The sequence below is a fragment of the Mus musculus genome, chromosome 12 (assembly GCF_000001635.26).
Source record: "Mus musculus strain C57BL/6J chromosome 12, GRCm38.p6 C57BL/6J".
NCBI classification, from domain to species: domain Eukaryota; kingdom Metazoa; phylum Chordata; class Mammalia; order Rodentia; family Muridae; genus Mus; species Mus musculus.
In genome coordinates this window covers 82306959-82324170 of record NC_000078.6, presented here as the reverse complement: position 1 = coordinate 82324170, position 17212 = coordinate 82306959, and the positions used below count along the sequence as shown (strand labels likewise).

General features: G+C 43.6%; 1 protein-coding gene across 19 annotated transcripts in view; it reads right to left on the bottom strand.

Moving 5' to 3' along the window:
- The window catches only part of Sipa1l1 (signal-induced proliferation-associated 1 like 1), a 282410-nt gene that overhangs the window by 127616 nt on the left and 137582 nt on the right, over window positions 1–17212 (bottom strand). For all 19 annotated transcript variants that reach the window (XM_011244060.3, XM_011244067.3, XM_011244068.3 and 16 more), the window contains one exon: window positions 12762–12822. Coding sequence is in view for 7 of the 19 variants with exons in the window: in XM_017315027.2 (XP_017170516.1) it covers window positions 12762–12777 (16 nt within the window). In the remaining 12 variants the exon portion in view is untranslated. Of the gene's footprint in view, window positions 1–12761; window positions 12823–17212 lie in introns of those variants that run through there.

The window sequence follows — 17212 nt, the reverse complement described above, 5'->3', positions numbered from 1 at the left end:
CCGGTTGTATGACATTACAGGTTAGAAAGAGAGCAACAATAAGGAAAAAAATCCTCTGAGCATGAAAGGTCAGTAGCTCCATACACAGCTGCAAAGGGGGTAAGAACAACAGGCACGAAGCAACTCCTCCAATGATGTGGCCCTGCAGAACAGCATAAGCCTGAAAGCTGTCAGCACGGTAAGCTCACGGCTGACTCCCCGGAGAGCTGGATCACGGCCAGCTCACCTGTGCGCTCTGCTGATATGTGTGGAAAGGAATCATCCCCATCTCACGGAGTTTCATTATCAGTGAGAACAAATAAGACTTCTACATGCTGACAGAAAATTTCTTTTAAAAAAAGAAATAAATTTAAGCCAGGCAGGGGCAGCCCATGCCTTTAATCCCAACACTTGGGAGGCAGAGGCAGTCGGATCTCTGCGAGTTTGGGGCCAGCCTGCCCTAAAACGTGAATTCCAGGACCAAGACACCCAAGACTACACAGAGAAACCCTGTCTTGAAAAAAAACAAACAAACACCAAAACAAAAAACCAAACCAAATAAAAAAAAAATCACCAAATATGTTTCAGTTTTCAAATTAAGCATGACCAAATTCACATTTTCCCCATGATACAACTAGCAGTAAGGAAGACTTCTAAAGCAGAGTATCTGTTACCCTAAGATCTGAGTCACCTGGAAAATGACAGCCTGGCTAGAGAAAGGCGTCCGAAAGAATATTCTCAAAAAACAAGCTTCACAATTGATTCTAGAAAATCAAGAATCAAGGGAATTCAAAGGCCCAGGACTTCTAAATGTATTTGGTACCCAGTGTCCTTAGGCCCTGAGGTAAGGCACATTGCTCTCTGCCTGAGCCTCTCCCTCTGAGCTCTTCACCACAGATTACTCATTTGTTCTGGCAAATGTGCGAAACACTAACCTAGCCCCAGAGAACAAATAAGTCTTTAAATCACTCGTGCTCCCAGTGACAGGTCTAGAGTCTCCTGGTCTGATGAACGAAAACTAAGCAGAAGTCTGCAACAGCCCACTTCTTGGCACACTTGAGCTCTCTCACGGAAAGACCAGGCATGGCCAGGGCTTGCTTTCTCCTTCTTTCTCTTGGAGCTCAGGATGGATAGAAGAACAACAGGCCAGCATGACCAGACACCAGTGGAATTAAACACAAAGCTACAGGATCCCCAAAGCATTACCAGATGCACGAGTCAGCCTGAGAGTGGTGCCTTCCGGGAAGGCTTCTTATGTGGCAAACTTAAGTATTTGCTGGAGCTGCTGGCCTGGCTTGCCACTGCGTTCCTGATAGGGCAGATGTACCCAAACACATAACTGTGGTTTTCACTTACAAACAGTTGCTTGTAACTGAATAGTACTGTGATGAAAGAGTATGCTTAAATACTTTATAAGTCAAACAAAACAGATGAGTATATATAAATGATAAAAATCAATGGAAAGGGTACACCTCAAATTCTAATTCCTACAGTAGTGAGTCCACTGAAATGCGCAAGACTGTTCATCAGCAGCATGAGCTTCTATACTAACAAAAAGGTCCCTGCCTGTATTTCAATAATTACCCACGGAAAAGTACACCACGGGTGAGAAGAGAAGCCAACCCTCCGCAATCACACAAGTCCACTCTCGTGGGAACACTCCTACTCCATGTGGAAGAAGGTGCCTTAGTTTTTTAGTCATTAGAAAACATGTTTTTGGAAAATTCAAAATTAACATTTGGTTAGGAGGCAAAATCAGAAAAGTTCTTATCCTGTTTCCAATGATGAATCCAGCTCAGAATACTCCAGCGATGGATTAAGAACTGGATACTAGTTTTTAAAAGTTCTCTGTTTTATGTTTACTTATCAGATAATAAAAGTATCTCAAACTGACATCTCTCAAAGCTTATTACTACCATATATGATAAAATCATGAATTCTTGATTTTTTTTGTTACAATCTTAAAATGAATCCCCCCCCCAGCCCCAAGAGAATTCAGAGCCACTGTGGAGTGGGGGGTGAGGGGCGAGTTCTTTAAGTTGTGCGCACTACAGCAAATGCCTAGACACTGTTCATGGCAGGCTAAGCCCTCCTCTGTAAAAAGTTATAGTTAAAATTAAGCAGAAAATGGAAACACTGACATCTGCTGCTAGTTTGCATGCATTTAAAATGCTTCAAAATTAAATAGTGAAGATTAGAATACTGAGACTTAAAACCTAAATCTTCACAAGCCAATCACCCACAGGGGTGTCCACCTGTGTGGCCCAGCCACCTCACAGTGGGTCAGCACAGCCAGTGCTTCCCTGGGGTGGCACTGGTGCTGGTGCTGAGCCTGGCACACTGGCAGTGGCCCACAGCCTTGCAGATGCTCTGTGCACGCACTTCACCAGGGAGCCTCAGGCCCCACAGAGGCCCTTCTCAAAACTTCTGACATCTTGGAGCCCTCCAGGTGCTTGGTTTCATAATGTCTCCCAGCAACATGGCTGGGCTAAGGGTGCTGCTCAAGGGGAGAATCCTGGCCTCGCCTCTCTGTCCCCAGCACCGAAAAGAGGGAGGAAAGGAACTGGTAAGGACTCAGCTTATTCAAAGAATCCAACACTGCTACATGAAGACTCAGCTCACGTGCGTTATTCTGTCCTCTGCTCTCTGAGTAACGCACAGGCTGTAGGGGACGCACCATCCCTTCCCCAAGCATCTCTCCTCCATCTTCCCTCATCTCAGTGTCCACTCATCTATCTGTCCAAAGTGCACTGTTCCCAGGGGAGCATGCTCTAGAAAGCGTGCCCCACCGCCCACCACGAGTCCCACATTAAAAGCAATATCCCATTCGGTTGACCAAGGGAACAGATGAGAGGAAAAAAGCACACAAAGACAAACTGCCCCGGTTCAGTCGTTACTGTTTTAACCTAAGATGTCTTTCACAGTATTTAGCTCCATGGTGATGGGAGCAGGCGGAAAAATATAGAAACACGGAAAGAACAAATCCCTTCAGAATATTTTAAGGTTTCTAACGCAAAGCTTAATATGGAATTACAGAAACATGTAAGGTGAGAATACTCATAACTTAGTAATGGTGTAAGTCAAACAATTTTTATAATAGCTTTAAAATTTTATATTCCACTAATAAAACAAAACAGAAAACAAAAAAGATTTTGACTTCATTTTTGAACTAAAGAAAATGTTTCAATATTTAGAAGAGTGGGTTTTACCTGAGGTTGTCTTCACTCTTGTCAGGACCCAGGGACATCCATGGTCACAAAACTGAGAGTGGGAGCATGCTACTGTCATCTACAGGATGCTGCAAAGCACCGGGTAACTCCATAGCAAGGCAAGTTGCTCCCTAGCACCTTGGTTAAGCCACATGCAATAACCACGGTGCTGAGGAGAAAAGGCTGCAGCTCCTAGGGACCCACTGGCTACTGTTACCCAATCCAGCAAGTTCCAGAGCCAGTGGGAAACCCTGTCTCAAAAAATAACGCGGCGGGGGCTGAGGCAGACAGCTGCTGTCAAGGCCTGGATCCTATAAGGAAAAAAATTCTTCACTAACCCCACATCTGATAGAGGGCCAATATCCAAAATATATAAAGAACTCAAGAAGCAAAACTCAAAAAAAAAAAAAAAAAAAAAAGCTAACCTCCAAAAACCCAAACAACCCAATCAAAAAATAGAGTATAGAACTAGAGAGAGAATTCACAAAAGAGGAATCTGGAATGGCTGAGAAGCACTTAAACAAACGTTCAAAGTCCTTAGTGATTAAAGAAATGCAAATCAAAACGACCTTGAGATTCCACCTTACACCAATCAGAATGGCAAGAATAAAAAACTCAAGGGACAGCTCTTGTTAGTGAGAATGTGAAGAAAGAGGAACACTCCTCCTTTGCTGGTGGGATTGCAAACTGGTAGAACCAGATTGCTCTGCCAATCAGTCTGGAGGCGCCACAGAAAATTGGAAAGAGATCTACCTGAAGACCCAGCTATACCACTCTTGGGCATATACCCAACAGATGCCCCACCAACCATGCCACAAGAGCAAGTGTTCCACTATGTTCACAGTAGCCTTAGCTGTGATAGCCAGAAGCTGGAAGCAACCTGGGAGGAGGAGTTAGCTAAGAGAACAAGCTAGTCAGCCACTTGGCCACTCTGGGCTGCCATGTAACTGGGTACATTGGTTTTCACAGAAAAGAACAATCACTCATGCCTCAACAGACGGTCCGCTTAAACTAGGAGATTAGTACAATGTGTTTGGTGACCTTTGTTGAGTCACCACACAGAAACCTTGCAACTGGTTAATTTGTGACTAAAACTATCAAGTGTCAGTGGCTGACCTATCTCAACCCAGTGAATCTGGACAGAGATGATGACAATAAATAAAACAGCAAAACGATCCAGAGGTGCAGAAGCGTGGGGTGCTGTGTAGAGAGCTCTTCACTAGGAAGGATAAGAGAAGGAAGGAGGGGAGAGAAGGAACAGAGAAGGGGCAGCCGAGGAAAGAAAAGTGAGCACGTGAGAAATGAGAACCTCCCATGGAAAAGACTGGGTACTGGGAAAGGGGAGGTTTCAAAGAGAAGCAATGGTGGGGAAGTGGCCACCAGTAACCTGACCCACAGATCCACTGATGCCAGGCCTTCTGCTGTGACAGTGAGGGTCAGAGGAAACACTCCAGATCTTCTGCCAGTACACAAGAACACTCAAAAGCCAAGTCGCCAGACTTAACAAAACCACAGTGTATATTCCTTCATGGCTTTATAATACAGCTCTCTTAAGTTCTCTATTATAGCACAATGCCAGGGAGCACAGGAGAGGGAGCACTTCTCAGACTTAACAAAACCACAGTGTATATTCCTTCATGGCTTTATAATACAGCTCTCTTGAGATCTCTATTATAGCACAATGCCAGGGAGCACAGGAGAGGGAGCACTTCTCAGACTTAACAAAACCACAGTGTATATTCCTTCATGGCTTTATAATACAGCTCTCTTGAGTTCTCTATTATAGCACAATGCCAGGGAGCACAGGAGAGGGAGCACTTCTCAGACTTAACAAAACCACAGTGTATATTCCTTCATGGCTTTATAATACAGCTCTCTTGAGTTCTCTATTATAGCACAATGCCAGGGAGCACAGGAGAGGGAGCACTTCTCAGACTTAACAAAACCACAGTGTATATTCCTTCATGGGCTTTATAATACAGCTCTCTTAAGTTCTCTATTATAGCACAATGCCAGGGAGCACAGGAGAGGGAGCACTTCTCAGACTTAACAAAACCACAGTGTATATTCCTTCATGGGCTTTATAATACAGCTCTCTTAAGTTCTCTATTATAGCAAATGCCAGGGAGCACAGGAGAGGGAGCACTTCTCAGACTTAACAAAACCACAGTGTATATTCCTTCATGGCTTTATAATACAGCTCTCTTAAGTTCTCTATTATAGCACAATGCCAGGGAGCACAGGAGAGGGAGCACTTCTCAGACTTAACAAAACCACAGTGTATATTCCTTCATGGCTTTATAATACAGCTCTCTTGAGTTCTCTATTATAGCACAATGCCAGGGAGCACAGGAGAGGGAGCACTTCTCAGACTTAACAAAACCACAGTGTATATTCCTTCATGGGCTTTATAATACAGCTCTCTTGAGTTCTCTATTATAGCACAATGCCAGGGAGCACAGGAGAGGGAGCACTTCTCAGACTTAACAAAACCACAGTGTATATTCCTTCATGGGCTTTATAATACAGCTCTCTTAAGTTCTCTATTATAGCACAATGCCAGGGAGCACAGGAGAGGGAGCACTTCTCAGACTTAACAAAACCACAGTGTATATTCCTTCATGGCTTTATAATACAGCTCTCTTAAGTTCTCTATTATAGCACAATGCCAGGGAGCACAGGAGAGGGAGCACTTCTCAGACTTAACAAAACCACAGTGTATATTCCTTCATGGCTTTATAATACAGCTCTCTTAAGTTCTCTATTATAGCACAATGCCAGGGAGCACAGGAGAGGGAGCACTTCTCAGACTTAACAAAACCACAGTGTATATTCCTTCATGGCTTTATAATACAGCTCTCTTAAGTTCTCTATTATAGCACAATGCCAGGGAGCACAGGAGAGGGAGCACTTCTCAGACTTAACAAAACCACAGTGTATATTCCTTCATGGCTTTATAATACAGCTCTCTTAAGTTCTCTATTATAGCACAATGCCAGGGAGCACAGGAGAGGGAGCACTTCTCAGACTTAACAAAACCACAGTGTATATTCCTTCATGGTCTTTATAATACAGCTCTCTTGAGTTCTCTATTATAGCACAATGCCAGGGAGCACAGGAGAGGGAGCACTTCTCAGAATGAACTTCAAAATACCAGAGGGTGCAGACACCCGCTCAGCCCTCGATCACTGCCACACACAGGTCTCAAAATCTATCTTTTCTTTCCTGTCTTTATTACAGGAGCAGAGCAACTTCTCCAAAGTTACATGCCTCTCTAGACAGACAGACCAACTGACGGGGGGGGGGGGGGGGGGAGAAATGGACCCTAATCAAGATCACTGAGCAGAGTGCACCCAGCTTCTCTTCGAGGAGCCTCTCTCCCCTCCATCACAGGCTGGAGAGCCATAATCAGCAGAACCAGAGAGGGATGCTCTGAAGACTGCTTCACACCCCAAGGCTCTCGACAGCTTTCAATCTGAGGACATCCCTTGGTAACGCTGGTGTCCCCAGGCCCTCCAGTGGTGTGCTCCAAGTTCTAGGAGAACATGTATCAGATGGCATCAATGATGACCATGCCCGGATGGCAAAGCAGAGATGGTTTTTATTCCTCTGTTCCTTTGCATTTCCTACATTTCACAAGTATCTGTCATTCTATGAAAAGGTTATTCTAAACTCTGCTACCAGACTCTTAACTAAGATTCTGATACTTTGAACAAATATACTAGAAAATATGCTATTTTAAATAATCATCAAAATTCAAGAAACTGTGTGATAGCTCACACCTGTAACCCTAGTATTTGGGTGACTCAGGCTCAGGAGTACTAGAAACGTGACACTAACCTAGCCTGAACTACACTAGGTTACAGGGCACTCTTACAGTAAGAATCTGTTGTGGAAAAGAGCGAACAGTAACAACAAGGCAATTAGAGAACTCAATCCCAAAAAGATGCTGGAGCCTGACCCTTCAGAACCACATTTTACATATAGGGGCTTCCTACTGGCTTCATCATCTTTAACGGAACCATGGGCTCAAATATTTACACAAAACAGAGACAGAGGCAACCTTAACACACTTTGCTTCAAAGGGCTTTACAGATTACAGAAGGGACCCCTGACATCACACACCAAACCCTTTTAATTATAAATGTGGGTGGGGGTGATGACAAGAAAGTGGTGAGCCATTCTGGGATCAGTCTTCATTCAGAAAAACTGAGAAGGTATTTGTTTCTGGAGATCAGACGCCGTCAACTACAAACTCCTGCTACGTGCCTTTCTACCCACAAACTGTAGAATTCGTGGCTGACCCTTATACTCACTGCACCCACTAGCAAGAGATACTCACCATGGAAGAGACAATTTACTCAAGTGACCTAGAAAGCATCAAGTGATGTCACATGGTCACTAATGGTAAACCCTGAATTTCCAGTGGCCTGCTAAGGTGCTGTCTAGGAACTCAGTTATTCTCACAACAGGGAAAGTAGGGGCACTAAGGATTTGCCTGTGGTACTACAGAATGTCTCTTGGCTCCTAATTACAGAAAGAGAATAGCTGTGAGGTTACCTGGGCACTAAATAAGTCTGTATTAATACAGGTATATTAATAGCCTTATAATTTAGGCATCTGTCCCAACTGGCAAAGATAACCAACTCAGCTCACATGCACTCAGTACAGCCACAGACCAAGCACTTGATCCACCTCCAAGTCACAGGGCAAGTTAGAGCTCTCTTCTACTTCCTGACAAAACACAGTCCTCTCCAGACGCCCACCCATACATATTCTAGAGAGAAAATAAAAGTGTGTCCACACTAGAGAGTCAACTCATGTTACAGGTGACATGGGTCTTTTTGCTACTGAATAGAGTTTTGCCTACATGGTCTTAAGACAGATAAGGGGGTTAGGAAAAACTTATAGAACCACAAAAAAATTAAGAGACTGTCTCAGAGAATGGTTATTCATCTCCATCCCTGAGTGACTTAAAAATATCTTCAACTTTCAATGATTATTTTAAACTTGCTCTAAATGAAATTAAAATGTAAAAAATATTTACCTTTTTAATATGTAAATTAATATATATCAACATTATTATTAGGAAAATAAAAATTTGACTTTATGTAATGAACACAAAACATGACTTTTACCCACTGTATTTGTAGTAAGTCACTGGGAGCATCACTCTAAGAAAGGAAAAATACCAAGCTCTGTTCTAACTGTGAAAGACTAGGGTGGGAGTTAGAAGGAAGCAAGCAGACACACGAGTGCCCAGGCTTGCTGCGGCCTCAGGAGTCCTGTGAGGGTCAGGCCACACTCAGTCCTGGGGTCTCCTTCAGAAGGGCAACAGTGGGCACCGAGTGCAGTGGGGAGACCAGCAACAGTTCCCACCTTGCTCACAGAAGGCTGCTGTAAGCCTGACCATTCCTCAGCTTTCACCCATGTACAGTCACCCTGCCCTAGTTCTCCAAGATCAGACCAAGTCTCCCGTTCTAAGTACCTAAGCCTCCGCACAGAGACTAGAAAACAATCTGCATGGCCTGTGCCTGTTTAGATGATCCATGTATTACTTTCCCAGACTCACTAAGCTATGGCCAACAATTTCCAGTGCAGAGGGCAGGGCCTAGTTACAGATCTGAGTCCCTGAAGAAGTGCCTCGGCCCACAAACGCACCATGTCATTCTGAGAACAGAAAACAATCCAGATCAACAAGTCCCACCTCAGAGTAACAGAAGAGACAAGTCTACCAGAAACAGCCTGCAGTAAAGACTTCAGTGAGCTAAGCATGAAAAATCAAACAGTGCCAAATCATTTAAACAAGAAAATAGGACAGAAGGCTTGTTACAGGCTTTGGACTTCTAGTCCTTAGATCAATCATCCAAAATGGCATCTTTACTTTACAGGTACACATTCGTGCGTGAGTTTGTACATGTGTTTATCTGAGAAGCATCTTACCAGGTAGCCTTGGCTGACCTGGAACTCACTAGGCCTGCTTCAAAACTGGAGCTCCATCTGCCTCTGCCTTCCAAAGGGCTGAGATTAAAAGTGTGTTCTATCATGTTCTGCCTACAATATTCTGAATGTATTATGTTGCCAATAAATGCTCAAGATTTAGTGTACTTTCTCACAAGCTTCACGGATTGAGTATTAACACGCTGTACTGCAAATCTAAACAGGAACCACAGGAATAGCACCTCATTATGTAGGTAAGGCTGGATTTGTGTATATGATTCTCCTGCCTCAGCTTGCAGAGTGCTGGGATTGTAGGTGGGTTTATTGTGTATTGTTTCTATCACATCTGGCTGAAAAGCAACTTTTAAATGCATGACTTTGGATCTGCGATTTTGGCAATGGTTCATTGCTAAGGTGCTTGCTTTGTACACTGTCTGAGTTCAGATCCTAGACTCATCTAAACCAGGCATGACAGTAACGATCCTGGGGGCTTGCTGAGTCAGGAAATCTAACTAAAATGGCAAGTTCCAGATTTAGTAAGAGACCCCAGCTCAAAACATAAGATGGGACCAGGCATGGAAGTACACACCTTTAATACTAGCACTGAAAGGGCAGAGTCAGGCGGATCCCTGTGAGTTCAAGGGTAGCATGGTCCACATAAAGTCTCATGACACCCAGAACTACATAAAAAGATATCCTGTCTAAACCTCCCACCCCAAAATCATGGGAAATGGTAGAGGATACCCAAACATTAATCACCTCTAACTTCCACATACGCATGCATGTGCGAGCAGTCATGCACAGGCCAGTGTATGTACACACACACACACACACACACACACAGATTCTGAGTCTTGGTGGTCACGAGAGTAGTTACAGTTAAAACAAAATCAAGACCCACTCTATTAATAACAACAGAACATATGTATGAAAGATAAAGTTCTAAAATTTAATTTCAATAAAAGACATTGATTTTTTTTTCCTGTACAGATAAAAGTATGGAGGGGAAAATTGTAGTTTGCTCTTCAGCAAATGCTAAACATTTAAGTAAAAATTACCCATGGAATACAAAGAAGTGTTTCTGTGATGCTAGGACACTGGTTTCTGAAAGAAGGAATAGACAACTGCACTGTTCGCGTCCCCGAAGGCAGCACTCACTCCTACGGAGAGCACGCCAGAAACCCTCCAAACGCACGCGAGATGCTTTTATAATGCAGAAGTTACGTGGTTTACATTTTGTCAAGAATGCTATATTTAGGAGTTGGAGAGATAGCTTGAAGTTTAAGAGCATTGGCTGTTCTTGCCAAAAACCAGGGTTTGGTTCCTGACACCCAAATGGCGGCTCACAACTGGCTATAATCCTCCTCTGGCCTCTGTGGACAGATATGCATATAGGCAAAACCAAATACCATACACAAAATTAAAAACAAACAAAGGCAAGAGCACTGGCTCTAAGACCCAACACTGGCTCCCAGAGGAAACAGGGCACATCGAAGCTTCCTGAAGAGGCTCCCAGTGGTACAGGTATTGTTTCAGAGTGGCTACAGTCAGCTTGCGGGGAGATATCTTTTCTGTAACCACTGCCACAGATAAAGTAGTAGAATGACCAAGTGGTCAGTTTGAGGGCCCAGAAGGAAGCTTTGTAGGCCACCAGATACTGCTACAGTGCAGAAAACGCACAGATGAAGTTTGCCCACAGCCTATGCCCTGACCACAGGGTGAAGACTACCAAGGAAGTAAGAAGCTCATAGTGATAGCACCCTGTGAGAACCCAAACCTGCAGGGGTCAGTGAGCAGCAGACCATGCAGCCAAGGAAAGAGCTTTGGAGAGTGCACTCTACAAAAGCTGTCACCATGCTCATCGTGACTCACAGAGCAACACTGGATGTACTAACAGCACATCTTTCAAAGTGCCTATGACCAAACCAAAAGCCTTACACTGACCTTGTATCTCTTGTAAACCTCCTTGTGCTTTTACAGTGTGTGGCGTCTGCTTTTTTTTTTTTTTTTTTTTTTTCCTTTTCTTTTTGGAAGTTAAAACAAACACAAATCAGGCCTGGTAGAACAGTGCTGTGATCTCAGTGGGAGGTAGAGGTAGGAATACCAGGGTTCAATGCCAGCCTCAACCATACAGCAAGGCCAAGGCCAGCCTCAGATACAGGAGACCCACCTCAATAGAAAACGAAAGTGGAGCTGTGATTCCTGGGGGCAGAGGAGGGGAACATGGGTTTTAACTGCTTGATGGACGGACAAACGTCTCCTGTGCTGGAGAGATGGATGGGTGTGGATTATGTTCTTCCTCACACTGTTTTCATATCTGAAGCACTCATACTAATTTTTAAAATCAAAAACAAGTGTTAAAAACATGAGTACAATGTGTTCTAGGAAGATAGCACAGGTCCACGCTGCCTGCAGACACATCTTCTCTGAGAGCAAGGCTGGTGCCTGGGCCCAGGCGCTTCCTAGGCTCCGTGGACAGCTGAGTAAGAGGCACAAGCTTCTGGGTGAAAACGAAGAGAGAAAGAGCGCGCATCTCAAGGTTTATCCTCCCATCCTGAATACTAACTCACTAGAGCTCCCGCTGAGAGCAAAGAGGATGCCAGTCAACACCACGCCGTGCCAGTTTAATTTAACGGTATTATTTTGCCTTGCTTTGCAATTACTCCCACAGTCCCTGGGGGAAACTAATGGATTACTAAAAATAAAGTAGGGATTAAGTGAATCATTCGGGTGTTTTGGCTCCCATCTCAAACTGGCTTTAACAGAAAGGAAATGGACTGGCTCAAACACTGCGTATCTCAAGAGGGGACAGGCTTCAGGGCTGGCTGCCCTGGGTTCTGGATTTGTCTTCCATCCTGTGTGGTTTTCTCGCTCGGGCTGGGAGCCAGCAGGCTAAAGCCACACCAGACCTCACAACAGCATACAGTGACATCCAGGGAGAGTAGCGGAGGTTTCCCTGAGCTCTGTCCTAAGTATGAGGTGACTTCCGCCAGAAGATTAGGTACACCTGCCTCAGGGTCTCGAGCTGCAGAGTCACCCACTGGGGTCTCTTGGTGCAATCCTGCCACAGGGTCTCCCACCCAGAGTCTCACGAGCTAGAGCTAGAACTAGAACTAGAACTAGAACTAGAACTAGGGCTGTTTCTGAGACCATCCCCCTGGCTAGGCATTGCCTCAGAGTTGATGAAGGAGCCAAAGTTGGCAAGCCAGTTGTGGACAGGCAGCTTGAGACCACAGCTCAGCAGGTCCACCCTTCAGCTGTGCTCAGCCTCCCTGATCCCGAACACAAAGAATAGACAGCATAAGTGACACAGTTCAGCCATGCTGCCCATTCTGCTGGCCACTACAGGCAAACACTGGGTGTACAGGAACATGCAGGTCATGACTATCACCATGTTTTTGTATGTGAAAGTAAAAAAATTAAACCCCAGGAAATAAAGTGAATGCCCTGTGAAAAGAGGAAACTAAGTTGTTTTTCTTGGTTTTATATTTCTTTCTCTGCAATTAGAAACTCAAAACATACATATTGGGGTTTAACTAAGTGAATGTCCATTTGCCTGAATGCATCTGGGGGCTCCATCCCCAGGAAGATATTCAAACCCAGAAAGCCAAAGTTTGCAACATTGCTACTTACTGTGTTCTGGTGCCATGGCCACAGACTTAAGACAGCAGCGTCCACACTAATGACATATGACCTACAAACAAACAAGAAACACTTTGTAAGAGCATATGAAAGGCCACCAAGACTACACTGTTCACACAGTCTTGACAAGGGACTTATCTTTGAGGTGAACAGGCTGGCATTCATGAAGCAAGCAGCATTAATTGGGTTAGAAGTGGAGGTGTCTACAATACTAGCCCATTATAAATATTTCTAAGATCATCTGTGTCAACTGTAGGGCAAACTTTGTTTTTTATTTATTTCTAGACAGATTTCTCTCTATTATCCTGCCTATCCTGGGACTTGGTACGCAGACCAGACTGCCCTCAAACTCAGACATTCTCCTCTGACTCTGGAGTGCTAGAGTTAAAGCTGTGGGCTCCACACCCAGCCTTGGACTTTTCTTTCTTGCTTGCTTGCTTTCTTTCTTTACTTTCACACACTCACACACATGCACATGCAAACACACGCACGCGCGCACGTGTGGGGTGGTGTGTGCCTGTGGAGGTCAGAAAGGGGCACTGGACCCTCGGAAGCTGGAGTCCCTGCTGGGAACAGACTGAGTCTCCGAGGAGCAGGAGGCTCTTAGCTGCTGAACTGTTTCTCCAGCCACAGATCCAACTTTCCAAAATCAAAATAAGCAGCACATTTCAACTGAGTAATAGTGTTGACTTCTAAAACAAAGAGAGAAGAATAAGAAATGAACCTCAAACAGTATGTAGATTTAAAAGAAAATGTAAGAAGCCCGTTAGCCTGACCTCTCCAATACCCAATGAACCTAGTCCTAATAGAGCATGAACCTGGGAAATAAGCTTCAATTTCTAATTCTCTAAAAAAAAATGCACATGTCTGCCTCAGCAAAGACTCTTGAAGACTGGAATGGCTTTTAATATTCACAAATGAAATAGAGGAGTGCTGCCCCTGCCCAGCCTGGAGATCTAGTAACAGTACAGTGGAAGCCCACCTTGGTGGCACTTTTAGGAGGCCGAGGAGTTTGGGATCAGCACAGATAACACTGCAGCAAACATGGAAAATATTAAGAAGAACAGCAAAACACAACAGCAAATCACACCCTCGATTAAACGGACCTTATGATGGTTAGTTTTGAATGCCAGCTTCCCAAAATCTGGGAACCTAGTTTGAATTGAGCAATTATTTAGATCAGACTAGCGTGTGGGCAAGTCTGTGCAGGATGGCCTTGACTGCCAACTGATAAAGGGACACTCACTCAGACCACTATGGAAAACATCAGTCCCTGGTCAGGGAGCTCTGAACTGTATAGGGTAAGAAAAAGCCTAGAAGACAGGAGAAGCAGACAACATGAGTGTGTTCATATCTCTCTTGCTCCTGACTGTGGTGTGGTATGTCTTGTCACATTACTAATGGTTTGTTTAAAAAAAAAAACAAAAAAAGCTTTAACTTTTCAAGAAGCATCCCTGACTTGGACTAGTTCTGACTTCTAAACTTTCCATAACTTGCATCTTGGGTTCAGTGCACATTAATTGTGATAATCCATTTCACCATAAGCTTCAACTCAATATTGTAATTTCCTGAGGGGCAAGCAAATGATTGGGAGAAGTAGATTCCACAGAAGCCAGGGACCACAGACCACAGCCCCACAGTGCACGCTACATTTCATTCATCAGGCTTTATCAAGAGAGAAAAAGAGAAGAGAAGAAAATGTATGGATGGGAGTGAAGTCTGTTCACTCCACCGCACAACTGGCACCAGCAAGAAACTGGAAAGCCCTGGAAGCTAACCCAGGAAGATTAAGTTCCAGACATCTGTGCAAAGGGGCCTCTGACCATCTGCCACCCTCCCCTGCAGCAGGCCTTCCCTGACCAGGAGAGTGTCACTGCAGAGGTGCTCTCCTAGTGCCTTAAGGAATGCCCCTAACTCCAGAAAGACAAAACACTAAGATCCAAAGAAGCTGGCTAAGTGGATGTAAATTATTACGACCAAAACCCATTTCCTGGGCTGGTGAGATGGCTCAGTGGGTAAGAGCACCCGACTGCTCTTCCGAAGGTCAGGAGTTCAAATCCCAGCAACCACATGGTGGCTCACAACCATCTGTAACAAGATCTGACTCCCTCTTCTGGAGTGTCTGAAGACAGCTACAGTGTACTTACATTAATAAAATAAATAAATCTTAAAAAAAAAAAAAAAAAAAAACCATTTCCTTTGACTTTGTTTCTTCTGAAAGATCCAGGGGCACATGGCACATAAAACTTCTATTAAATACACCTGCATGTGTTTCTCTTGTTTGTCTACCTTTCAATACAGGAGCCTGAGCCATGAAAAGCAATGTATCTCCCAACAACATGAACAGAAATGTTCAGAGCAGTGTGGCCCCTGGAGCCAAAACCTAGAAGCCTTTGCAATGTGTATCCACATCAGAAGAGAATAAAGGAGTTCCCTAGAATAGAATATGAAAAAAAAGGAGAAGGACAAAGCACTGCCTGCCTTCAGCAGAGCTGATCTGCTCTCATGATCACTCAGGTCATGTATCCAGTGTTAACCCTTTACTACCACTGTTTGTACTGCTATCAGTTATTCCCATTGTTTCTGTGGGAGCTCAGTCTGCCTGGAATTGAACACTAAAAACATCAAGACAGCCCATAGGTCACTTGACAAAACCCCATCATTCTTAAATCAATTCCTTACTTCTTTTTAAAACAAAACAAAATGTGTGTGCGTGCATGCCAAGTGATTTATTTACTTATTTTATGTATATTTGTACACTGTAGCTGTTTTCAGACATACCAGAGAAGGGCATCAGATCCCATTACAGATGGTTGTGAGCCACCATGTGGTTGCTGGGAATTGAACTCAGGACCTCTGGAAGAGCAGTCAGAGCTCTTAAATGGGGAGCCATCTCTCCAGCCCCTAAGTTCTTACTTCTTGAAATCTCATGTTTCAAAGTCTTCGTCTGTACTTTTCAATCCTGACAGTACCCATTCCTCCAAAGTGATGCATTTCTCCAAGAATGGTGTTTACAAATAATAATCCAGATACCAGGTGCTGCTGCACTAATGGATACTTCTAGGCATGTTAACTGGATGGAGAGAGGGGCCATACATGCATGTGTGCTTTCCCATGTATTTATATGCTATGAATCTACCATCCACCTATCAGTCTACTGTCTATTATCTATCCATTATCTATCTAGCTAGCTAATATAGCCAAGGCTGTTTTTAGAAACTTAACAAGCCGTATATAAATTTTACATTACAAGAAAAGACCAAGAAGAACGCCAACCCTCCATAGCAAGGTCAGGATTGGACAGCAGTCCTCTCTCACAACTATTATCTACTACACAGAAAGAATGTCTGATTAATACAGACACTGAAATATTTAATAATGATACTTGTACACATCTGTTTTCATCCACATGAAATTAAACAGAATTCTCATTCTACCTTTTGTATAAAAATAGATCCTAATTTTGCCTAACTTGCTTGTGGAAGGCAAGATTATAAAACTTTTGGTAGATAATAAAAGATATTGTATGGCTTCATAAAGGTAAACGATACACAGCAGAAAACCACAAGCACTAATAATTTCTCTCTGCTGTAGCAGGTCACAAGCAAGAACCGAACATTAAGATGAATAACTGCATGTATAACTCCTAAACAAGTAGGTGAGGCAAGTGACTGATCAGAAAAACAGGAGAAGCTGGAAAAGAAAGGGACACAAGAATTGATAGCAAGTCTCTTTAACAACTGGAGAAACGGGGCCAGGGTGTTCTGCTTTGTGTTAAAAAGACCTGGGTTCAAGCGACACCACCAAAACCAACCAACCAAAATCCAAATATACCAAACTGCAAACAAACTAGCAGCCAGAGAAATATAAAAGGTACCTTCATTAGCCTATCACTAGATTTAATGCTAAGTCAGATAGGGGAGGACAGCAAAGATGTGTAACAATGAAATGCTCAGGTGCTCTAGAATACAAAGGTGCAGCACACAGGACAGACCCATGGGTCTATCCTGGTGCAGTCACACGGGACAGATCCATAGGTCTATCCTGGTGCAGTCACACAGGACAGATCCATAGGTCTATCCTACCATCCAACAACTTCACCCTCACATTTCTGTTTACAAGAAGGCAGAAACATGAAAACTGCAAACTACACAAATCCCAACACAAAGTGAAATAGATTTTAGCAGAGAACTATAAAACTGAATGTATATTAAAATCTAAAAGTGCTATGCCATGAAAGAAATTAACATAATCTTAAATTTTTAAATTATTTGAAGGCCATATCATGATCACTAGACAAAATTAAACGAAACTGCAGATCTCACTCATTATTCACTGAAGAAGACTCTTAAATTCCCAGAGTCCAGTTGCAACATTTAAAAAAGCTTTCTTCACACTTAAGGAATGTACTTTATTTAAAGGACAAAAAACCACTGATACAA